The sequence below is a fragment of the Nelusetta ayraudi genome, unplaced genomic scaffold (assembly GCF_046127955.1).
Source record: "Nelusetta ayraudi isolate G7.1 ecotype Tasmania unplaced genomic scaffold, CSIRO-AGI_Nayr_v1 ptg000004l, whole genome shotgun sequence".
Lineage (NCBI taxonomy): Eukaryota > Metazoa > Chordata > Actinopteri > Tetraodontiformes > Monacanthidae > Nelusetta > Nelusetta ayraudi.
The window spans coordinates 1,391,376-1,412,692 of NW_027466054.1; the positions used below are offsets into that span (position 1 = coordinate 1,391,376).

Genomic DNA, 21,317 nt, shown 5'->3' on the forward strand with positions numbered 1-21,317 from the left:
CCAAGTGAGGATATTTCTTTGTGACATTTTGGTTGGTGTTTTCTTAGAATGTGTCAGGGTTGTTTATTGAGGTTGGCTTAAGGTTTGAGTTTGGCTTGGTTGAGGTTTGAGTTTGGTTATGACCGTACAACAGAAAGAAAGTCCTCACAAAAGTGTTAAAATGTTTGCATATGGTCATATGGTTATATGGGTTCGTCCTAATGATTATATACCCCAACTGGTTTAGGATTTCTGCAACATTGTAGCTTTCAAAGTATTATATCAAGTGCAGCAGCAGCAGTAGCAGCAGCAGAACTGTGTGTGTGTGTGTGTGTGTGTGTGTGTGTGTGTGTGTGTGTGTATGTGTGTGTGTGTGTGTGCTCCACTACAGCCTCAACTGCTCTGTGTTCCTCTGAACTAAACGGTGCTATGCCTCCACCTCCTGGGAGGAAAAGTCACCTCACGCTGTGCTCGACACGATGTAGTGCATTTCTGCGAGCGCAGGATGGCGCTGTTTCTATCCTTTTCCATTCAACAGGTCTGCTAACGGTTCGGCTGCGACGGCGACAGCACTGCAGTTAACATGTTGTTTTGCAAACTCCGAGTGAAGAGCACCGGGGTGTTTGCCATAAGAGATCGCATGGTGACTATAACGTTCATTATTATTTTAAAGAAATAAAGAGAACTTGTAAATAAATAAATAAAAAAGCTCACATTTAGGGGGCAACATATTTATTTTAGTTCTGAAAGTCTTGGGATTTATCTGAGTTAACATTGAATTAATAATATTTAAAGAACAGATTTATTATCCCCTCTCATTTTATTTGATTATATTACCAGTCTTTTTTCTAATGTATTACCTCGTGTTTATCTCACTTTTGCAAAAGCACCCAGTCCTTAGAAATTGTGTTTCTTTCCTCCTCAAGCGTCTCTTGGAATGACCTCTTGCGTCTTAAAATTTCCGTTTTGAAATTCTGAATTTTTTTTTAATTCCTCTCCGATGACGCCACGTTCTTCCACGGGTAACTCTTGTATCGCGGAAACGGAATGACTAACAGTTAACATATGAGCTGTTGTCGAGGTTTTTTTTTTTTTTTTTTGGGGGGGGGGGGGGGGTACAGTATATGACAACCGTCGTTTTTTAACCTAATTTAAAACCCAGTCACTTTTTTCGCTATTACCTCCCTGGAGAAGTAAACCGCACTATAGGCTGATAAAGTTGGTCCCCGCCCGCCCGCAGCGCCAATCTGCGTCTCCTCGCTGCGCGTCATCCTACGACGCGCCACCAGTGGATGTCGTAGTTCCGTCCGCACTAGTGTGGATCCCCCCAGGATGGACTGGCCCGGAGAAGGAGAGAGAGAGAGAGAGAGAGAGAGAGAGAGAGAGAGAGAGGGAGAGAGAGGGAGAGAGGGAGGGAGAGAGAGAGAGGGAGAGAGGGAGGGAGAGAGAGAGAGAGAGAGAGAGAGAGAGAGAGAGAGAGGGAGAGAGAGAGAGAGAGGGAGGGAGAGAGAGAGAGGGAGAGAGGGAGGGAGAGAGAGAGAGAGAGAGAGAGAGAGAGAGAGAGAGAGAGGGAGAGAGAGAGAGAGAGAGGGAGAGAGACGGGTGCCAAGCAATGGGGAGAGAGTGATGGGGAGAGAGGGAGGGGAGTGGGACCTGCTATAAGGACGCTGGAGACTCTTCCCATCCAGCAACTCTCCCTCTCTTTTTACGCGCTAAGTTGAAAGAGAAACAAACATCCAAACAGGACGAGCGGGGACCGGGAGCAGCAGCCTGACAGCCGGCACTCTGACATCGTTTCCAATAAACGCCAGGTAAAGTCAGCTTTACGTGCACTTTTCAAGAAAAAAAAACCAAAAAAAAAAAAACCATATGAGCTGGCAGCGATGCGATGCGGCGGGTGAGTCTTGCCTCCACCATCGCTGTCTCCCGATTCTTTGCGCCCATGTGTGGAACTCTGGAGCGTCACCCGACTTAACTCCTTGTCTCTTCTCCCAACACGCTTTGTCCCCCCCAGCGGCACACACACACACACACACACACACACACACACACACACACACACACACACACACACACACACACAATACAAGCACACACACAGAGAGAGAGAGAGAGACGCACTCACTTACTCACTCACGCACACACGCACACACACACACACACACCCCAACACACACACATACACATACACGCACGCACACACACTGTGGAGAGCCACCATGAGGAGGGCTGCGGATGTTGTGCTGACTGCGCTGCTCGCCGCCTCCCTGTCGTGCCGGAGCGCGCTGGCCGCCGGCTACGGGACGAGCCTGTTCGCGGCGCAGAGCTCCCCGCCGGACCCCTGCTACGACGAGCACGGCAACCCGCGGCGCTGCATCCCGGACTTCGTCAACGCCGCCTTCGGCAAGGAGGTGAAAGTGTCGAGCACTTGCGGCAGCCGGACGGCCAGCCGCTACTGCGTGGTGACGGCGTCCGAGAAGGGCGAGGAGAGGACGCGCGACTGTCACACGTGCGACGCGTCGGACCCCAGGAAGTCGCACCCGCCGGCCTACCTGACGGACCTCAACAACCCGCACAACCTGACGTGCTGGCAGTCGGAGAACTTCGTGCAGTTCCCGCAGAACGTCACGCTGACTCTGTCGCTGGGCAAGAAGTTCGAGGTGACCTACGTGAGCCTGCAGTTCTGCTCGCCGCGGCCCGAGTCCATGGTGATCTACAAGTCCATGGATTACGGCAAGACGTGGGTGCCCTTCCAGCTCTACTCGACCCAGTGCCGCAAGATGTACAACAAGCCCAACAGGGCCGCGATCACCAAGCAGAACGAGCAGGAGGCCGTGTGCACGGACTTCCACACCGACATGTACCCGCTGACGGGCGGCCTGATCGCCTTCAGCACGCTGGACGGCCGGCCGTCGGCGCACGACTTCGACAACTCGCCGGTGCTGCAGGACTGGGTGACGGCCACCGACATCAAGGTGGTGTTCGGCCGCCTGCACACGTTCGGCGACGAGAACGAGGACGACTCGGAGCTGGCGCGCGACTCGTACTTCTACGCCGTGTCGGACCTGCAGGTCGGCGGGAGGTGCAAGTGTAACGGGCACGCGTCCCGCTGCGTCAAGGACCGGGACGGCAGCCTGGTGTGCGAGTGCAAGCACAACACGGCGGGACCCGAGTGCGACAGGTGCAAGCCGTTCCACTACGACCGGCCGTGGCAGAGAGCCACGGCCAGGGAGGCCAACGAGTGTGTGGGTGAGTCCGACCTGCACGCTGCTTTGGCACCTGCAGTCTAACATTTGTGATGTTTATGACATGGCTCTTGTTTGTGTGGTCTCCGACCGGGAAGGGATGGAAAGTTATATATATAAAAAAATAAATAAATAAAATAAATAAATAATAATAATAATAATAATAATAATAATAATAATAATAATAATAATAATAATAATAAGGTCAGTGAATTAATATAGAAATAAATAGTCGCAAGTTGAAATGTGTTGGCTTGTCTCCCCAGTAATAATAATAATAATAATAATAATAATAATAATAATAATAATAATAATAATGAATTTGGCTTTATTTAAAAATAAATAAGCGAAGAAGAGCCGCGTTTCTCCTCTCATGTTGCTGCGCAGCTCCAGCAGGAGCGTAAAAAAGAAAAAAGTGTTAAGTCACACGCAGCATGACAGCGCCTTCTGACAGTTCGTTTAGCTTCTCGCGGGCCTTAATCGGGGCTTTTCAACCCACCTCAAACGGAACCACACAACCTAATCATTTGCAGGAGCTCGACCTTAAACCGCTGCAATTACGCTGTGCCCTTTTCATTAATGTGGAAGGGACGAAGAGAGAAAGAGACGCGGCAAAAGCCACCGCGGTGCTAATTGGGCGCATCGTTTTAATTAAAATAAAGCATACATTTGATTGGAGTCTAAATAAATACATTTAAAATAAATACCAAATAAATAAAACGAATCAGACCCCTGATCAGAATGTCAGGTCAGCACTGGTTAATAGGAGTTTTTAATATATAGTTACTGCGAATTTGATGATGATTTGATTGTTTTTATTTCCACATTATCATGGTTTTAACGATTAAGAGTTCTCAAAAATTGGAGGAAAATACTTAATTCATTCTTTCATACTTTAACATATGATTCCTCAATACACCTAACATTTATATCACCAACAAAATGAGGAATGGGAAGCAATCTACTAAAGTGGAACGGTTTGCCCTTCTCACCAAACACACTGCAGGTGTCAAAAGAAAAGAGGAAGTCTATCTTTAGTCTTATCTCTCTGTGTCTGAAAGCCTGCATGTTTTATCAGCTGCTGACCGATAAAAAAGATCAAAGTTACAGTGTATAGTTTCAGTAGTTGTGTTGCATTACAACCCCGGAGACCTGTGGCCCGTTTAAACTGCAGATAACGCTCGCTGTGATGTGGAGAAACAACTCGGACGCAATCCTGAAGCTACTGTGTGTGTGTGTGTGTGTGTGTGTGTGTGTGTGTGTGTGTGTGTGTGTGTGTGTGTGTGTGTGCGCGTGTGTGAACAGAGTGAGCATTTTTGTGAAAAAAAAATACTTTGTTTGAGGAATTGCTGTCTATAACATCCAATATAGCCTTCTTTTTAAATTTACCAGAGTTCGTCCTTCTTTAAATTCTGTTTTTACACACGGAATTCCCAAAGACTGTTTGAAATTGCAGTGATCGGTTGCTTTTTCTAGTGATGAGACCTTCAATATTGTAGACGATGGCTAAAAGGGAGCAGTTCAGATGCCAATGTAAAAAGAAATTACATTTCACATTGCAGGGGAAAATTTGTCAAAATCTTGCAAGATGCAGTTTCATAGTGACTCAACTCAACCTCTGATACCAGTCAGCTGTGAGAAAGTTTTGTATGTGTTGAGACAACAATGTTTTGTTATTCAGACGGGCAGAAACCTTTATGATATATGTATATTGTTTTTTTTTTAAAAGTGTTTTTTTTTTTTTTTTACATAATTCATACAATCCTGGCTGAATCTGATAAGCGTTCAGATTTTTGATTTGTTTAATAGTTGATATTTAGCACATTCGCAGAAAGGAGGTGAAGATAGTTTGTGCATTATGTCAAACATGCAGTTCAATATGCGGATGAGAGAGAAATACTGCAGCATCTAGTAACCAATGACGTGTTCCAACGACATAGAACAATTTGTGCGACACGCCTATAGTGCGCATGGATTGATTGAGTGTCTCCATTAACGGCACTTTGCTTGAGTGTAATTCTGCTGTCATGTTCTGCAGCCGTCGAGTTATCAGCAAGATTTTTAGCTTGGTCCGCTAATGTGTGCGTAACCAACAAGGGCAAATATCAACATTTTGAGAAGAAGAAGGGATCGCAGCTGTGTCGGGCCCGGTGCAGAAGGGAAGGAGCACTGGGATGTCAAATGCAGGGAAAATCTGAGTTGTTGTTCCGCTCTCCGTAATGACAGCGGGCGAAGCCCGGCGCAGTTACTTAGTCACTCATATAGTTATGACAAAAGAGGAGGAAGTGGCCTGGCTGTGTGTGGGGCTGGTGCTGACATGAGGGATTCATTTCTCTGGTCTCATCCCAGATCTTTTCTTCCCACCACAAGAAAAAGGTGTAAAAGAGTAGAGGAATAAATTTTAACTAAAGGAGAAGAAGAAGATGAAACCGAATTGTGATGTGCACTTTGCTGATTACTTCCATCAGGACCTTTAAGGACACTCGGCCCCCCCCCTTTAAGTGCGCGTTCCCATCCATTTGGTTTATTGATTCTCCGGTGACGGAAGAGCTTCTGGTGTAACAGATTTGGAATAGAAAACCCGAGCACAGACGTGATGCAGACCTGCTTTTAATCTCTATCAGCGGTCACATGTGGAACACGCCGGGAACGTTGGTGCTGGTTCCACACGGAGACCTCCTGCCTGCTTCACGAGCTGAATGATGAGTTGTGCCCACAACAAGCGAAGCCCCGACAGCGAAGACAGCCACACCGCTTCAGCTCGTTAGTGCCAAGACGAGAGTCCGCTGTCCCATCGCCAGAAACCAGCTATATTTAGCCCCTAAATGTTGTTCTTATTGACTGAATTTATGTGCGCTGCTTTCGCTCTGAACTCTATTGTTTACTTTTGGGGTATTGAAAAAAAAGGAGGGGGAAGGGGTCCTGAATAATGCAGGAAGATTAGAAGCACTTGGCTTGGAGGAGAGGGCCGAGTGTTCGCCGCAGAGAGGAGCGGGGTCAGGGGGAGGGGCTTGAGACGGAGCAGGGCAGCGGGGATGAAAATGAAAGAAGGGTCGTATGATGACGAACACGCAGCCAATACGGCCAATACGGCGGCCCATTCACTCTGCTGAAATAAGTTTTTGGGTTACTTCCGCATTACGTGGCCCTATCGAGCATGCACAGTAGTGGGATTACCAATCATGCCTCTGTAACTCACTTGATGCACCGGGATACATCAGCCAATCAGAACGAGCCGAGAGACTCAGCAAGAACGGCGCTCTGATGGGAGTAAACTCTCTTCTGTAGATTTTCAGGCCTTTACATTATTAGTCCATAATTTAAGAATCTACAATAGAAAGATTTGTTATGAACGACATTTCAGATCACAGTCATCCTGTCAGCCTTGTTACGGTTGTTTGTTTTTGTATTGCGGTGTATGGGAAAAAAGCATTTTGGGCTGTATGGGTTTTTTTTTTTGTTGTGGCTGCAGTACCTCGAGTGACCATTGAAAAAAATCACTGCACTGCCATATTGCCAATCGGGTATCCACTTATTTTAATACATCTATTCGAAAAGGTGTGAGATGGAGGATTAGAAGAGGGGGAGAAGTAGTAAAGTAAAAGTAAGTAGTAATTGTTGTTGAAGTAGTACGAGTAAAAAAAATAAATAAAAAATCATGAGAAGAGGAGGACTAGCCCCAAACATCCATTTAGAATTTAGTGCAAGTTGAGGCTTGTGGATATTGGTCTTCAAAAATTGGAGAGTGGAAAAAAAAAAAAATCAGTTTTTTTTTTTTTATTATTTTGAAATTCTCGGCTCCAGTTCACAGCCGTGTCAGTCTGTCGGGCCAACTATGATCACAGGTGGCTGCGATGCCCTTGTCTTTTAAAATGCACAGAGCAGAGTTTTGGGCCGGTGGGGATCATCCATGGTCCGCTCCTCGGCCGCCTCCTTGATCTCAGATCCACTTTGCTTCCTCTCAGACGCCACCGAGGCTCCGAGTTAATGTTTGAGCTTCTGCTTTGCGCCGGCGTCCTTCATCATCAAAAGCTGCCGACGGGACGCGTTGATGTTTCCCGGGCCTGCGCAAACAATCCTGGGAATAAAGTTTGCACTTTGCACCGTCTCCACGTTCCTCACCTTTACTTCGGCCTCGCCGTTTCCTCGCCGGGTCTTCGGCCGCCAGTTCAAACCGGGAGCGACGGTCTCCCTGCCGTCTCACTTAAGGAATCTCTTTCGCCTCGGCTCTTATCAGTGTTTATGGCTCCTTTTGTAAACTGCCGCAGAAAATAAGTCTCCCATGGCCCCAGCAGACTGGCCCGCTGCACTGTTTTAGATTTTTCGGGACCTGTTCTGTGTCTCCGGCAGACAGGAACATGGCCACCGAGCCAGCACGTACTGTAAGCAAGGCTGACGCTTCGGTATATCAAGAGCCGTAACCAAACAAAGAGAGGGAGAGCCTGAATGAGACGCGGGTGCACACACACACACACACGCTCACAAACACACACAAAGCCCAGACCGCTTCAGATTGTGTTTTTTAATTTGTAAATAGTGTGATTGTGTGTGTGTTTTTGTGAGATTGGTGCAATTTACAACGCTCACACTTGGCACGTGCCTAATTTAGATCATTCTAAATTGAAGGAGGCAGTGCGCGCACACACGCACACACGCACGCACGCACACACACTCACACAATTGGCAGCTCAAGTGGGGACTCACAGGACGTACACAATACATACCAATGAGCAGGTCAAACAGTGGAAAAATTGTCCACAGTGCCTCCACGGTCCTCAATCTAGATGCTCCACAGTGAGACCGCCATTTCAGTGTTAATCAATTTTGTTAGTTACAGGAGTCAAATTATTTTCTTTGGCCCTTCAGCAACCCCTGGTCTCGCTTCAAGTAAGACGGAGTAGATCCTCCACGGCCTTGTCAGATTAACTCGGAAATCTGGCCCTATGGCTAATATCAAAATATTTGTGTCAACTATAAAGACGATTATTTGGGGGCGAGTTTTCTATAAAAAAAAAAAAAAATTCAAACAACCACCTTGAACAATTTCACAAGTAAATGCTGTCGCTGGAGCGAGATCGTTGGGAATTCTTCTAAGTTTTGCTGTGCAGATGGTAGCGACAGACATTGCATAACATGCATAATGTCGAGTGTGTTGAAACACGGACGGTCTTTAAGCGATTAAGCTTTGGCAGCGGCCCCTTTTAGCAGGAATTTTAGACCTAGTTGCTGCTTGTCTTGAAGCCAAACAATTCATTTTCTCATCAAACCCCACCCCCTTTTTTCTTCCAGCATAATTTACAATAAATTGTGACAAACCTTTTATGTTGGAAAGCAGGATAAATCAAAAACTGCTGTGTAATGGACAAAGCCTGGAGTTAAAGAGCAAACGTTTTTAGTCAATTAGTATTTGTGCTGAAAAGAATACATTTGACACGACATATAAAACAGAAATGAAAAATAATAATAATAATAATAAAAAAAACATGTTTTGTCTGCTGTACTTGAGAAATATCTTCATGGAGCAGGTCGACTGCGATCCTTCCATTTTTCAACCTATCACAAGGCTCAGGTGGCGCTGCCCGGAGTGACGAAGTGTGTTCACTTGTCGGGAGACAAAAGCTCCTCTGACGTTTCGCAGTCTGCACGACTGCTGTTGAAATCGAGCTCCTCTGGGGCAAAGTGAACGTTTCTGCCACAGCGGTTTTGTTTCACTGGTTCGGCAAAAACACATAATGTAACGCAGACCCTGCTCACAACGTGAGCCCACACTTTCATTCAGTGTCATTGTGCGTGTGTGTGTGTGTGTACTGAGCACACGCCTGGTACCAGAAATGGATCTTCTTGTTTGTTTCTTTAGCCTGCCTGATTTTGGCTTCATTGTCGCCGCAATGGCATAGTGCACCTTTCAAACTTTCAAACACATTGCAGTGCAATATACCACCTTACCACTAGGTGTGTGTGTAGGTTTGTTTGGAGGACAAATTGTAAATGTGGTAACACCTCCTCCATTGAATCCCCTCTGCTTGATCCACTGTGAAAACATGAAGACTTGAAAAATGGCGCTGTAGCATCAAGAAGGAACCTGAAAAGCTAAATTAAGCTTGCTAACTGCTGGGAACTGCCATTCTGAGTGGACCAATCAGAACCCCTGCTGTCCACTGTATATTTCTTTGGGGACGGCAAAGAGGTTCAGAGTGCAGAAGCATAAATCAATCCTGGCTATTGCACCTGGCTCACTTCCTGTTGTCCTGGTGAGGAATGTTGCTTTTTTTTTTATCGCAACCGCCAGCTGGCCAGATAGTCATCATCATTGCTTCAACCTTTTTTTTTTATAATGAATAAATTGCTGCTTTATAACTTTGGGCAACAACACGTGTGTGCCCTGCATCTCAAATGTTTCTGTCCGGTCAGCCCTGCACTGTTGGAACAGCTGTTGATAATTGTTTTGCAGATGAAAATGAAATGCACCCCGATATACATTTTTTCTTATTTGCAATCTTTCCAACAAAACCTTTTTCCCATGTGCCTATTTTTTTTTTTTTTTTGCTTCAGAAGAACTTACGAACCCCTCTCCCATGCCGTCACGTTGTCAAGCGTTCTCCAGAGAAGGCCGCAGGCTTTTCCGCAAAAGCAACCACAATCAGCAGTCTGATTAATCTTCGGCGAAAAGCGCACATGAAGTCGGCTGTCGCAGCCGTGTTGACAGCTGTTTTCGGTGTTTTCCTTGGAAGGGCCCGTGCTCCTTGACGGCGCTCCGAAAGCCCGATCACGGCTATGCTCGCCCGAGGTGCAAAAAGTTACATGCCGCGCACGTTCGCCGAAAGCGGCGTTTGAAACGTTTAGGATGACTCCCAAACATCTGCAAATGTGCTTGGAGCTGTGGTAGGAATAAAGTCAAAGGCTTTGACAGACACATGGTGAGATTTCCTCCCAGAAGCTGTCACACAAACTGCACACATTAAAATTCGTTCAACAAACTGGTCATAATAATAAGGTCAGTATCAGTATCATTTAATAATGTTGGGAGTTTGGTGGTTTGAGAGGTGGGGAAGCCCTGTTCCTCCGCCTGGGAGTGATGACTATCACCCCAAACACTCCACAACTGTATGGTGTCAACCTCTTGAGTCATGTCAAACTTCTGCTCAGGCCTGCTGAACGTCCGACAATGACCAATGAGAAAGAGCCAGAATGGGACTGGACTTGTGACATTCAGCTGTTTGTTTACACAAATAGCTCGTTAACCAATTACATGGCAATAAGTCAGTGCACTTGGGCATGCGAACGTGGTGAAGACGTCTGAAGTTCAAAGCGAAATTTTAAATGTTAAAGAATTTCCTCTATTCTTCGGGTGAAAAAGTTGGAGCACTTCAAGAGCCAAGAGTTGTGATGAACGATCGGCACAGCAATGCAGCTTTTTCCATTTCTTAACAAGATCAAGCATCAAGTCTCAGCACAGGGTCTGAGAGGGGGAAAAATGCTACGATCCAAATTTTAAAATTATAAACAGAGAACAGGAAAATATTTATGTAGACTATTTTTTTTCAGCGCTTGCTATTTTCTTGTACTTTATCTTCTTCTTTTGGTCGTTTCTGGCAGAATGAGGAGCCTTTTGGTGCAAAAATGAGTGTTACCGCAACATACGACACACATCAGCCTGCCACAATTTTTTTGTATTGCGTTCTACTGCTCCCTCCGCATCACAGACACTTTATTTACACCGGAGCACGCCAAGGACAAAATAAAAAGGGTGAGAAAAGGCGTGTGCAGAGCAAAGACATGAAAAAGTGAGTCAACAGCTCAAGTCTCATGCTGCACGTCCGGCTATGCTGCGCTCGCTATAGCTAATAGGGCGTTGAGCTGCTAGCCTTTGGACCAGATGGGATGCAAACATATGCGGAGCAAGTTCACATCTGCTTCTAGATCTCCCCATGTCTTTTTTTTTGGTACTATTTTCAAACCTGTAAAGTTTAGGCCCGGGGTGAATGTACCGATACCACAGCTTTTGAGTATCAGATGTGTTGTGTGTGTGTCTTGTGTTTCAAAAACTTCTGCAAATAACATTTTCATTTATGCATTCACTGATACTCAGAAACACCTGGATACTTGGACTTAGATGGGTGGAATCTCCCTGTGGATCGCCCGTGTGGGCTTGCGAGTTTATGCCTATATTTCACGCTTCTATCAGGTCTGAAGTGTGCCACTGCCAACTGTGTACAAAACAGAGCAGCCTCCCATCGTCAGCAGAAGTGAGCGGTAAACTGGTTGCAGTTGCTCCGAGGGAGACGTGATCTCAGCTCTGAGCCGGATCACACTAGCTGACCAACAGGCGCTGCCAAAAGGACTGGACTGTAAAAGACAAAACAGAAAGCCGGAGAACAATCCCGGCGTTCCGTGCCTTCGGCCTTGCCCTGCCGTGATGAGCAAATTTATTATTAATGAGCATAAATGTAAAATTGTTGCAAGCTGCATTCCTCCCGATTCCCAGGTATAAGAAGGACAAGGCCGGTGCCGATGTCTGGTGGAGTGCGTGTGTTGTTAGGTTGCGCCGCAATTACACAAAGTCTGTCCGTACTTAAAAATGAAAAGCCTTGGCACCATTTGCTACAACTCGTCTAAAACTTCCCCGCAGCTGACCAGGCCTCGGCAGCGTCAACAACAACAATAAAAAACAGACGCTGGCTCATGCGACTGTGAGAGGGGGAATAAAAAGAGAAGAAGGCTTTTGTAGTTGCAGCAGCAGCAGCAGCAGCGGCGGCAGCTCAGTGTTTGATTCAAGCCGAAAGCTCTGGCAAAAAAAAAAACACCTCTCTGGCAAGAGTCGCGCTGCTCACAGACAGGACCACCAGGCACGAACATGAACGCATCGGCCCGATATCACGGCTCTTGTTAATACCAACTTTGGATAATAAATCTGGGATGTAGGCTGAGTAGGCTGAGCGACCTACTGTGCATATTGGGGCGCCCTCCAAAGTTCTGTTCTGGCAGCTATCATGAATATCATGCAAAGCATGGGCGGGCCATGCGTTTTTGCGTCTAGTTCTTAGTGACACTAGTTAACACAGTTTTGATAAGTCCACGAGTAACTTTTCTGAGTATATTTAAGCCAGCAGAGAAGGCCTTGCTGGCCCTGACGGCCCCCCCACAGATGAAAAGGAACCACAACCAGCGGGAATCTCCTCCGTTCATTAGTTATATTGCCGCATTGTGGTGGATAACAGCTTCTCGTGTGTTTAGAAGTGTTCTCTCACAGAGAGGCTGTGAAAGTACCTCCCTGGTCATGTTGAAGATTGGGCTACGTTCCCAAAAGAGTAAATGAGAAAGAATGTCTGTGTCTCGTTTGTTCCCATGAAAGGAGTAACACAAGCTACCTGCCTGCTGTCCATCCACGAGCATAGTAGCGGTTTGCGCATGTGAGTGACGTGCAAAAAACAAAAAAAAACAAAAAAAACTTGTGTGTGGGCCTCCGTGTGTTAGCCCGTTTAACGGTCTGTAACACAGACACTTCAGAGCTGCAAGCCACTGTTTTATCTCCAGTTTAACGACCCAGGCTGCGAAAATCAAGCTGCGTTCACAGGCACTGTACACTTCGCGGCGCTGCACAGGAAGAACTCAGTCAGCATAGGTCGGCACAAAGCGCAGAGACTGGCAGAAAACTGGGGAAAGAACACTTTGCAAAAGGTCTTTGCTAATTTTTTTTTTTTTACTGTGCATCAGTTGGAAGGAGAAACATGAAGGCTTTGTTGTTGGAGATTAATTTGCCTGGTACCCCAGATTTGTCCCTAACTATTCTCCCTCGCCACTGCTCAGATAACACGTTGCCCAGTACAACCTGACCAAAAGGTGATGCTTCCATTGGAAGAAATCAAGATTGCACAAAATAAAGGTTTGTTTCTGAAAAGGATGCCTTCCCTCGACTTCGTGCTGTGGTACTGAACCAAAATCCATGTCACTTCAATGTCTATAAGCAGGGAGTCTACACACACAAATCAAAGAGGATTTGTGTGTGCAGTCTCCTTGCTTATGGACATTGAAATGTACAGATAAAGTATTATATTTTAATATGTATTGTTTTGCCTCTGCTCCACAAAAACAATGAACAGTAAATATTCCTACAATAACTGACACTGCTTTCTAAATGTGCAACAACAACAAAAAAAAATCCCACAGTTTAGCCACGTCTGCTCTGTATGCACGATAAGAATTTGTGTTTGGTTGCACCAAGTGGAATGCAGACTTCTGGGAGGTTTTGCGGGGGGTCATCTCAATTTGCCAGGGGTGATCCCAGGTTAATCCATCACTCATTAGCTTCCACAGATAAGAGACACAAAGGGTCGGGGGGAGCAGAGGGGAGTTTAAGACTTCACACTTTCTCTCCCTCTCCACTAGCCTCCCCTGAATGAGAAAGGCACATTTTCTGCCCTCCCCCCCTTTTCCAAAAGCCATGGACAGCATCAGAGGGAACAAAAGCCACGGCCTCTCCTCCTTCTGGCGGACACCTTCTCCCCCTCATTAACCTTCCCGGCTGCCCCCTCCGGGACAATTCTGCCAATTAATTAGGCTCGATATCCAGCCGAGAGAGTCGAGGAGCTCTGGGCAAGGTTGTTTTTTTTTTTAACTAGGCCTATGGAGCTGCTCAGTAGATGGCCCATAATGAAGTGAGGGAAAGCGAGGGGAGAGGGTGTGAGGTAAGGGGGAGTGGCTAAGACAGAAAGAGAGGTGTTGCATGTGGTCGTGAGCGCATCAAAGCCGATACTGCAACAGAAGTTCACAGGGTTGTGCAGTACATAGTTAGTGGAACTCTGAGCCCAAGGCAGGATGATGGCGAGTTGTGTACTTGTGTATTGGTGTCAGATTGATTGACAGCTGCTGTGACTGCGAAGGCCACAACATTTTGACCCGGGCGGGGCTCAGCTTCACCCATGGATCCCTGGAAAGCAAAGTGAGTCAGAAAGTGTGCGAATCAGCCACAATACTGGGTTTGTTTTTGTGTGAACACGTGTGAAGACTGCAGGATGGCAACGCAAACAAATAAGCCTCATTGTGGCGGCTCCCAAAAGGAAATTATCAGGAAATTGAGTCATTAGTGGCAATATTTGTGTTGAGAGGTCATTTATAGTGAAATTCATCTCCAATTGGGGCCTCTGTATGTTTTCTCTAAAGCTGAGAGCTGTGCGGGCCTCAGTCTGAGCTGAGAATGGGGGAAAATAAAGCTTGGCCCCAGGCTCGTCCTCTCATCTATCGCTTGACTTCCATCCTCAGGAGACACTCTCAGCTTTTGAGATGATTAGGCCTCGAGTCTCTGTGGACATTCAGATGTCCGTCAGATGTTGAAAAAACTTTCTGTCACCAGAGCTAACCTAATTTCTTTTGTTGTGCCTGGTATTCCTTTTCTTTTTTTTTAACCACCACCGCCCAGACAGTTGCAAAGCGTCTCAGTTGAACCCTGCATTAAAGAAGAGATAGAACTCGGCCAGAGGAAACCTGGCTGGGCTCAGTCCAGTGCCTTTTATCCCACGGAAATGAGTGGGTTGACCGGTTTTCTGATTGCAACTCTTTTCCTGCTCACCATAAAAAACCACTCGTCTGATCAGCGGCTGAAGAGTGGCGTGACGCACCATCGGCGCAGCAGAGGAATGAAGCTCAGCGGAAACACTGGAGAGCAGCGTGGAAGACGGCGGTAGTCAGGGTGACTTTCTCTTTTGTCCCAGTTCAAAATGATGAAAACGCAGTGCAGAGTGAATCATTTCTGAGCGTTGGTGGGACACAGGCGAATGGAATTTGGGGCCGATCTGGAAAAGCCTCACAAAATTTCCAGCCGAAGGAGACGACTCAGATTTTAATTAGTGTGTGGATCCATGTGTAGAAGCCAAGCTGATTGAAAAGGTGGGTTTTAACTGGGTTTTTGGCCAGTGGGGAAGAGGTTTGTTTCTTTTTTTTTTTTTTTTATTTAGTTCACTTTTACTTGAGCAGCCCAGTCAGAGCGTTGCTCTGTGCACTGCCGAAACAGATTCATGTGTTCTTTTTATTTATTTATTTATTTTTCAGTGCTCGGAAGATCACTTTACTCATACAGTAACGGAGAGAAATATTGCTGCTTCCTTTGCGCCCATGCAGTTTCTATGGCAGCGTACGGAAGGTCTGGATGGAGCGCTTTCTTGTCTTTAATGTTTTCCACAGAACTCACTGAAAAGCTGGATAATCTATGAGCAAATGTCAATATGCTTTTTTTTTTTTTTTTAAATGAGGGTGGGGTGGGGGTCATTTGAAGACCTCAATCAAGACATCTATTTTCACATCCCAGAGGTAAGACAGTTCCAGGAAAGGGCTTAGATGGACACAAATTCCAAGTCTGCAGGTAGTTCCTATTGTCGTTTGACCCACCCTGCGTGCGCCACAGTGGCCATTTAATTACCCAGGAAACACCAAGCCCGTGTTTTCTGACCAATGACACTATCATGTTTCAGTGAGCTGCTCCCAGAGTGTTGAGCAGGAAGTGATATTAAGTCCCAATAATAAACATTATTGGTGAAAAAATAAAGCGTGAGGCGACCGCAAGCAAAGATAAAGCATGAAAAAGAAACAGAGGGGTGGGATTTTAGCGAAGCGGCTGGTGCTTGGGTTGATGCTGCGGTCAACTTATCGGAAGCAACGCCTCTCCTTCTGCAATTCAGACAAAACAGTTGTAATGATTGAGCGCCTGCCAGTTTGCGAGTGCATTTATGGTGTGGGGTGCCTGACAAATTGATAAATCCAGATCAACTCCAACCGCATCAAGATTCTCCGGTCCTGCCCCCATGTGTGTTACCGTGCAGGTGGTAAGGCAGGAAAAAAAAAAAAAAAGACGTTAAAAGGTTAAACTATTCGCTAGAGTCATTTCCACCAGATGAAGCTTAAGTGGCCTATTTAATAATTATAGGCAATTTCCAAGGCCCGCTGAGGATCCCAATCATCTAGCTGCCAGAGCAAACAGAGACGCATCAGCGCAGTCACCAACACAGTGGGGGTAATTTTTTTTCTTCACGTAAAGTTTCGCAGCCCTGTGCATTGCGCTCTGGCCTGGGACATCTCTCAACCAATCAGCTCATGGCATTTAAACCTCTGAGCCAGTTGAGGAACAGGTCATCATTTTCTTTAAGAAACCCTTTTGCATGGGTCTCCAAACTTTTTTTGCAATGGGCCACGTGACGGAACTGCATCACATCGGCGGGCCACGGTTCGTTGACAGGTGGGGGGGGTCGTCTGGTTGGAAATATAGCGCTAACGCTAACGTATAGCACATTTTTTTTCGTTGACGGGGGGTGTGGGGGTGCTGGTTGGAAATAGCGCTAACGTCCCGACATTTCTTTGTGCTATGCTAACGTGTCGGCAAAGTTACGTGGCGGGGGGGGGGGGGGGGGGGGGGGGTTGGGGTGGGGGGGTTGGGTTCTGACAGCCTTCACACGGGCCGGACAGAGACATGCAGCGGGCCGGATGTGGGTCAAATGCAGAAACAATTTCCCCAAGGGAGTCAAGTTACTTAGAATGGCCAATTACACTTGAAGGCCATGCCTTGCCAAACTGTAAAGCCGTAGGCCAAGTTTTCCCCATCTACCCGTTCAAGGCTGTGCTACCTAGTAAATGGTATATTGATTGATATGGTATATTGAGTGATTGGCCATGAGAGCGAGTGCTGTGTTACAGTGAAGACACTGTTGTTCATGTCTGCGTCGCACCAGTCATGACATTCAGTATAACAGCACAACTTTGTCTTTGGAATTGATTTCCTAAAATTGTATACAGCCTTGGTGTGATTGTGGCAACTTTGCGGCAGAGCACGACATACCGCTGATGTCACGCTTTGTATCAAGTACTCACCAACTGCCAACTGTCCAATCAGAATGCTTGGCCTTAAGTGACTGTTGTATATTATATAACTCGATTTCCCTTTTTTTTTCATTTTACATCGTCATTTGGTTACTATTTTGTGCTCCAATGGATCAAACTGCCGCACAGCCTCTTAAATCACACTGAACTTTGCATTGTGCCATATTTAGCTGCCAAAGTCTTGTCAGCTAACATTTGCCTTTTGCCTCGGCCACCTCTATAAATCCTCGTTTGAAATGAAACAAATGTGGAGAGGTTCCACCCTCGTGTCGTTTCTAAGTGAGAGTCTTCCATAAATCCCCACTAACTTCCTTTTGCCCTTTACTGAGAGAACTTCATCAGGAAGTGCTGTTACTTTTGCATCAAAATGTTGTTTGTAACTCCTCTGAAACTATTAATTGCTGTCTATTTTTTATTATTATTATTATTATTATTTTTTATCTATACATACTTTAAATTAGATTTTCACTGTGCTCTCAGAGTGCATCAACTCCTCTGCTGGCTCTGGAAAAGACCAGTCCTCTCATCTCTAATTGGCCTCCACCAACGGCTAAATTACAATGAGGTTTTTGGTTTCTGGATCAGAGAAGGTTCCTTTTCCTCCGGCCTCCCTTTCCCAAGTGCAGCCTTCCTGCTGCGTGTCAGAAGTGTCACATTTGGTTATGCGGGATAGAACGTGCAGTAAAGTCTGGTTCCCCGTAGGAAAACAAAAACCTCCAGGCTACCGTTAAAAATGCAATCAGAGCAGCTGATGTATGTAAAAGTATATTTATGCAGCGGCACGGCCGCCTGTCTGCAGGGGTGCCCGATTCTGCACTGAGCGCTGGTTAACGTGGCTGTAACCGCTCCGTCTCCCCTCCCTCAGTGTCGGGAATAGAACCTGTCAACCATCCAACAGCTGCGGCACCCAATTGCATGAACAGGGTTTGATGACAGCACTGTTTTACTACAATGCATTATCTTCCAATCTTTAATAGTATCTCCATTGAGAAAAAAAAAACCCTATAATTACCAGTAGATTATTTTTCCTGTCTCATCGAAACAGACCACAAGATCCTTGTGTATTTTTCCAGCTGCAAGTGCCTGGCCATTGAAATGCAAAGTGTATTCAAACCTGCACTGCGTATCTCTTTTCTGGGGAAAAAAAAAAAAAAATGACTGCATTTGATTTATGGTCTTAGATTATGACTCATGATAAATTGAAACAAAAACATCTTGGGCCATAGGAGTCATGCGTTTGCATGCTCGCACTCTCACTTTTGGTCCTTTTGTTCCCAATATGTAACGCATTCTCGGCCATTTTGGCCTCTTCTCCTTGGGTCACACAGTCAACATGTGACAATCTAATGTTAACGCAATAATTAAATCAATGGCTCGACGTTGTACTATTTTCAGATGTATTTTTTTTTTTCATCCTGAAGTTTGTGGGACAGCTAAAAGTGACTTACGTTTCGAAACATTTAAAATCTCCAGATCAAGGAGGGATTCAAGGAACTTTATTGTCACCCCAGCTCACCTTTTACAGTAATGGTGCAAAACAAGTACTCAGGTTCAGTTTAGAAGGAATAGATGGGTTTAAATCACAAGAGAGAATTAAAAATCAAGTATTCATAAGCAAAATACAAACAACAAGAGTAAAGGTACAAACAAGTTAAATACCAAAGCTTGAATTAGCTCTGCTAAATACTAAATTTGCATGTGATAAGGAGGTAGTCCGTAATATTGCACCTTTGGTGGCCTGTGATTGCAGGTAGGTGGAAGCGGTAATGTAATCTTTTTGCGTGATATCAGCTTTTTCCATGCAGTTGCACTCTGAACCCACAATTGTCTCAAAAAAAAGTCATTTTGAGAAGAAGCAAAAGAAACTGCAACGTTAAACGGACGCGGTACTTTTCTAGGACCATCTTGAAACTAAGGTTCATGCTACCAGTCGAAAGTGATGAAGAAATCCATTTTCAAACTTTTCTCCGAACCAGGATTTAACCGGGGGTGGGGGTTGGGGACCGGAGGACAATGTCCAGAGATTTGAAAAAGGAAAAAAAGCGAGGGACAGATGTGAGGAGCGGAGCTGTGGGTTTTAGATTTACAGGTTTCTTTTCACTCCCTGCTTTGGACAGTAGACAAAAATGTGCATGCGCGCACACACACAGCTTTGTTTCCATCACGATTACTTAAAAAGCCAGATGTAGAGAAGGAGCATGACATGTAGTGCAATGATTAGCGTACTCACGTACTCACTTTTGATTTATCTTGGAATTGGAAAAGTAAAATATCACTCCATCTTTTGACATCCCACTGCACGGCTTCTGCGCTCACAGTATTTAAGAGGTTCTGCTCACTGTCAACCATCCACATAGTACGGATGTGGTTCTTTAAGGATGAATTTGTCAATGTTTTGCTTCCTCAAAACCAAATACTTCATGCATCAATTTCTTCACGTAGGTGTGTGGAAGAATGAAGAGTTAATCCTTTTGGTTTTGTCCCAAACAAAATCTACCAAAAAAAAAAGTTTAAGAAACACGCAAGGAGTTTGAAAAAATAAACTTCTGGGCTGAAGGTACATTCTAACGAGATAGGACCGTTAAAGTTACTTCTGGCAACGCTCCCTCTCGGTGTACCAAGTGAGCGTTAGCGGTTGGCAGGTTGTTAAAAGGCCGCAAAAAGGTCACCAGGTTCGACTCGCTGTGAGTTTCACCTGGAGGGATGAACACGGCGGGATGAAGAGGTGCAGGAGGAGGAGCGCTGTGGCCGCCTCTGTGTCTTTCCAGGAGGAAAAAAAACATCATTCCAGCTGAGATTCATTTGTCTTTTTTCTTCCTTTCCGTGTCGCCACTGAAACACTCCCTTCTGTCAGCAGAGGAACTCGTGTTTTCACATAATTCAACGCCTCCCTCTCGCTGCGTGACTGAAGCTGCTTTCATGGCTTATAAATTTCATCGGGAAATTTGTCCCGGCGGTTAAAGAACCGCTCACTAATGACATCTGCAGGCAGCAAAGGCCCCGTTTTCCCCAGAGGAAAGTGGGAGCAGCAGCAGGAGGAGGAGGAGGAGAAGGAGGTAAAGGAGGTGGAAGAGGTCACTGCCCGTTGGGGAGGATGGGAACTCAGCATTGGGGACTCGACAAAGGAATGCAGGGGGTGTGTGCAGAAAGGTCAAAGGTCCCCTACCTGCTAAGCCTTGCTGTGGCGCTATGGCCACTAATGATCCCACAATAAAATAGTTCAGTGCAAGTCTCGTTTGTAAGCGTTGACGTTACGTTGAGTAAAGTTCCAGGGTGGTTTCTATGTGCGTGACGTCAGGATGTGCTGCGTGTAACTGCAGAGAGATGATGTTGAGGCGAGGAGAACTAGATTCAGAGTCGGAATGAAAATTTATTTCACCACGAGTGCTCTTAAAACATTTTTATTGATGTTGTCTTGCAAAGATAATGTCTCTCAGAGAAACAAGAATCTGCACGTCCCCGTTTCCCAGGAACTTTCTGACGAGACTGCAGTCAAAGTGTGAAAGGTTCCCTTATCCATGCATATTCAGCGATGGAAAAAAGTTTGTGGAAACCTTGTTCATTTGTGACGTACATGCATTTATTGTACGAAAAATCAGCCTAAAGTCTTCAAGTGACGTTTATTTTATTGCAGTCACTGACATTTACCCGCATGCTGCAGAAGAACTACATGTGGCCCAGCTAAAAATGTGCATAAATAGATAAATGTAGGAAAATATGATAAAATAGGCTAAAAAGGAAAAAAAACAAGAGCTACAATAATTTAATTTGTCTTTGCAACAAAGAAAAAAAAATCAACTTGTGTGTGTGCCTCTGATGCATTCAAACATGCACAAAGATTTTCTGGAAAATGTTTCATGACAGTAATTGGGATTGAGTAAAATTTTAAGGCTGTCCAAAAACTTTTTTACACTGGTGGAGTCGATCCTGAAACTCACATTTGATCGTCAGCGAAAGATACTTAGTGTCTCGGTTTTATTTAATTAAAGGTGGGATGTGAAGGCAAGCGCACGAGCTTGAGAAGCACGTGCACATGTCTGCTCTTCAACTGGGGGCGTCTTTATCCACACGCTCTTTTTCCCAGGCTGTGAAACTGCAAGAGCCGGTGACAGAGAGAAGATATCTCGCAAGATCTCATGTCTCTCTTCAATTCACCCACAAAGGGGGAAACCCTCCGTTGTCTCCTGCCTCCGGGGGCCAAATTAACTCATCTAATCTTCTCATCGTTTA

General features: G+C 45.6%; 1 protein-coding gene across 1 annotated transcript in view; it reads left to right on the top strand.

The window, feature by feature from the left end:
• The first annotated feature begins 1,176 nt into the window (after window positions 1–1,176).
• Window positions 1,177–21,317, top strand: part of ntn1a (netrin 1a) — a 60,247-nt gene continuing 40,106 nt past the window's right edge. The window contains exons 1-2 of the mRNA XM_076042791.1: window positions 1,177–1,790; window positions 1,994–3,228. Coding sequence (XP_075898906.1) covers window positions 2,199–3,228 — 1,030 coding nt within the window. The 5' untranslated portion in view covers window positions 1,177–1,790; window positions 1,994–2,198. The remainder of the gene's footprint in view (window positions 1,791–1,993; window positions 3,229–21,317) is intronic.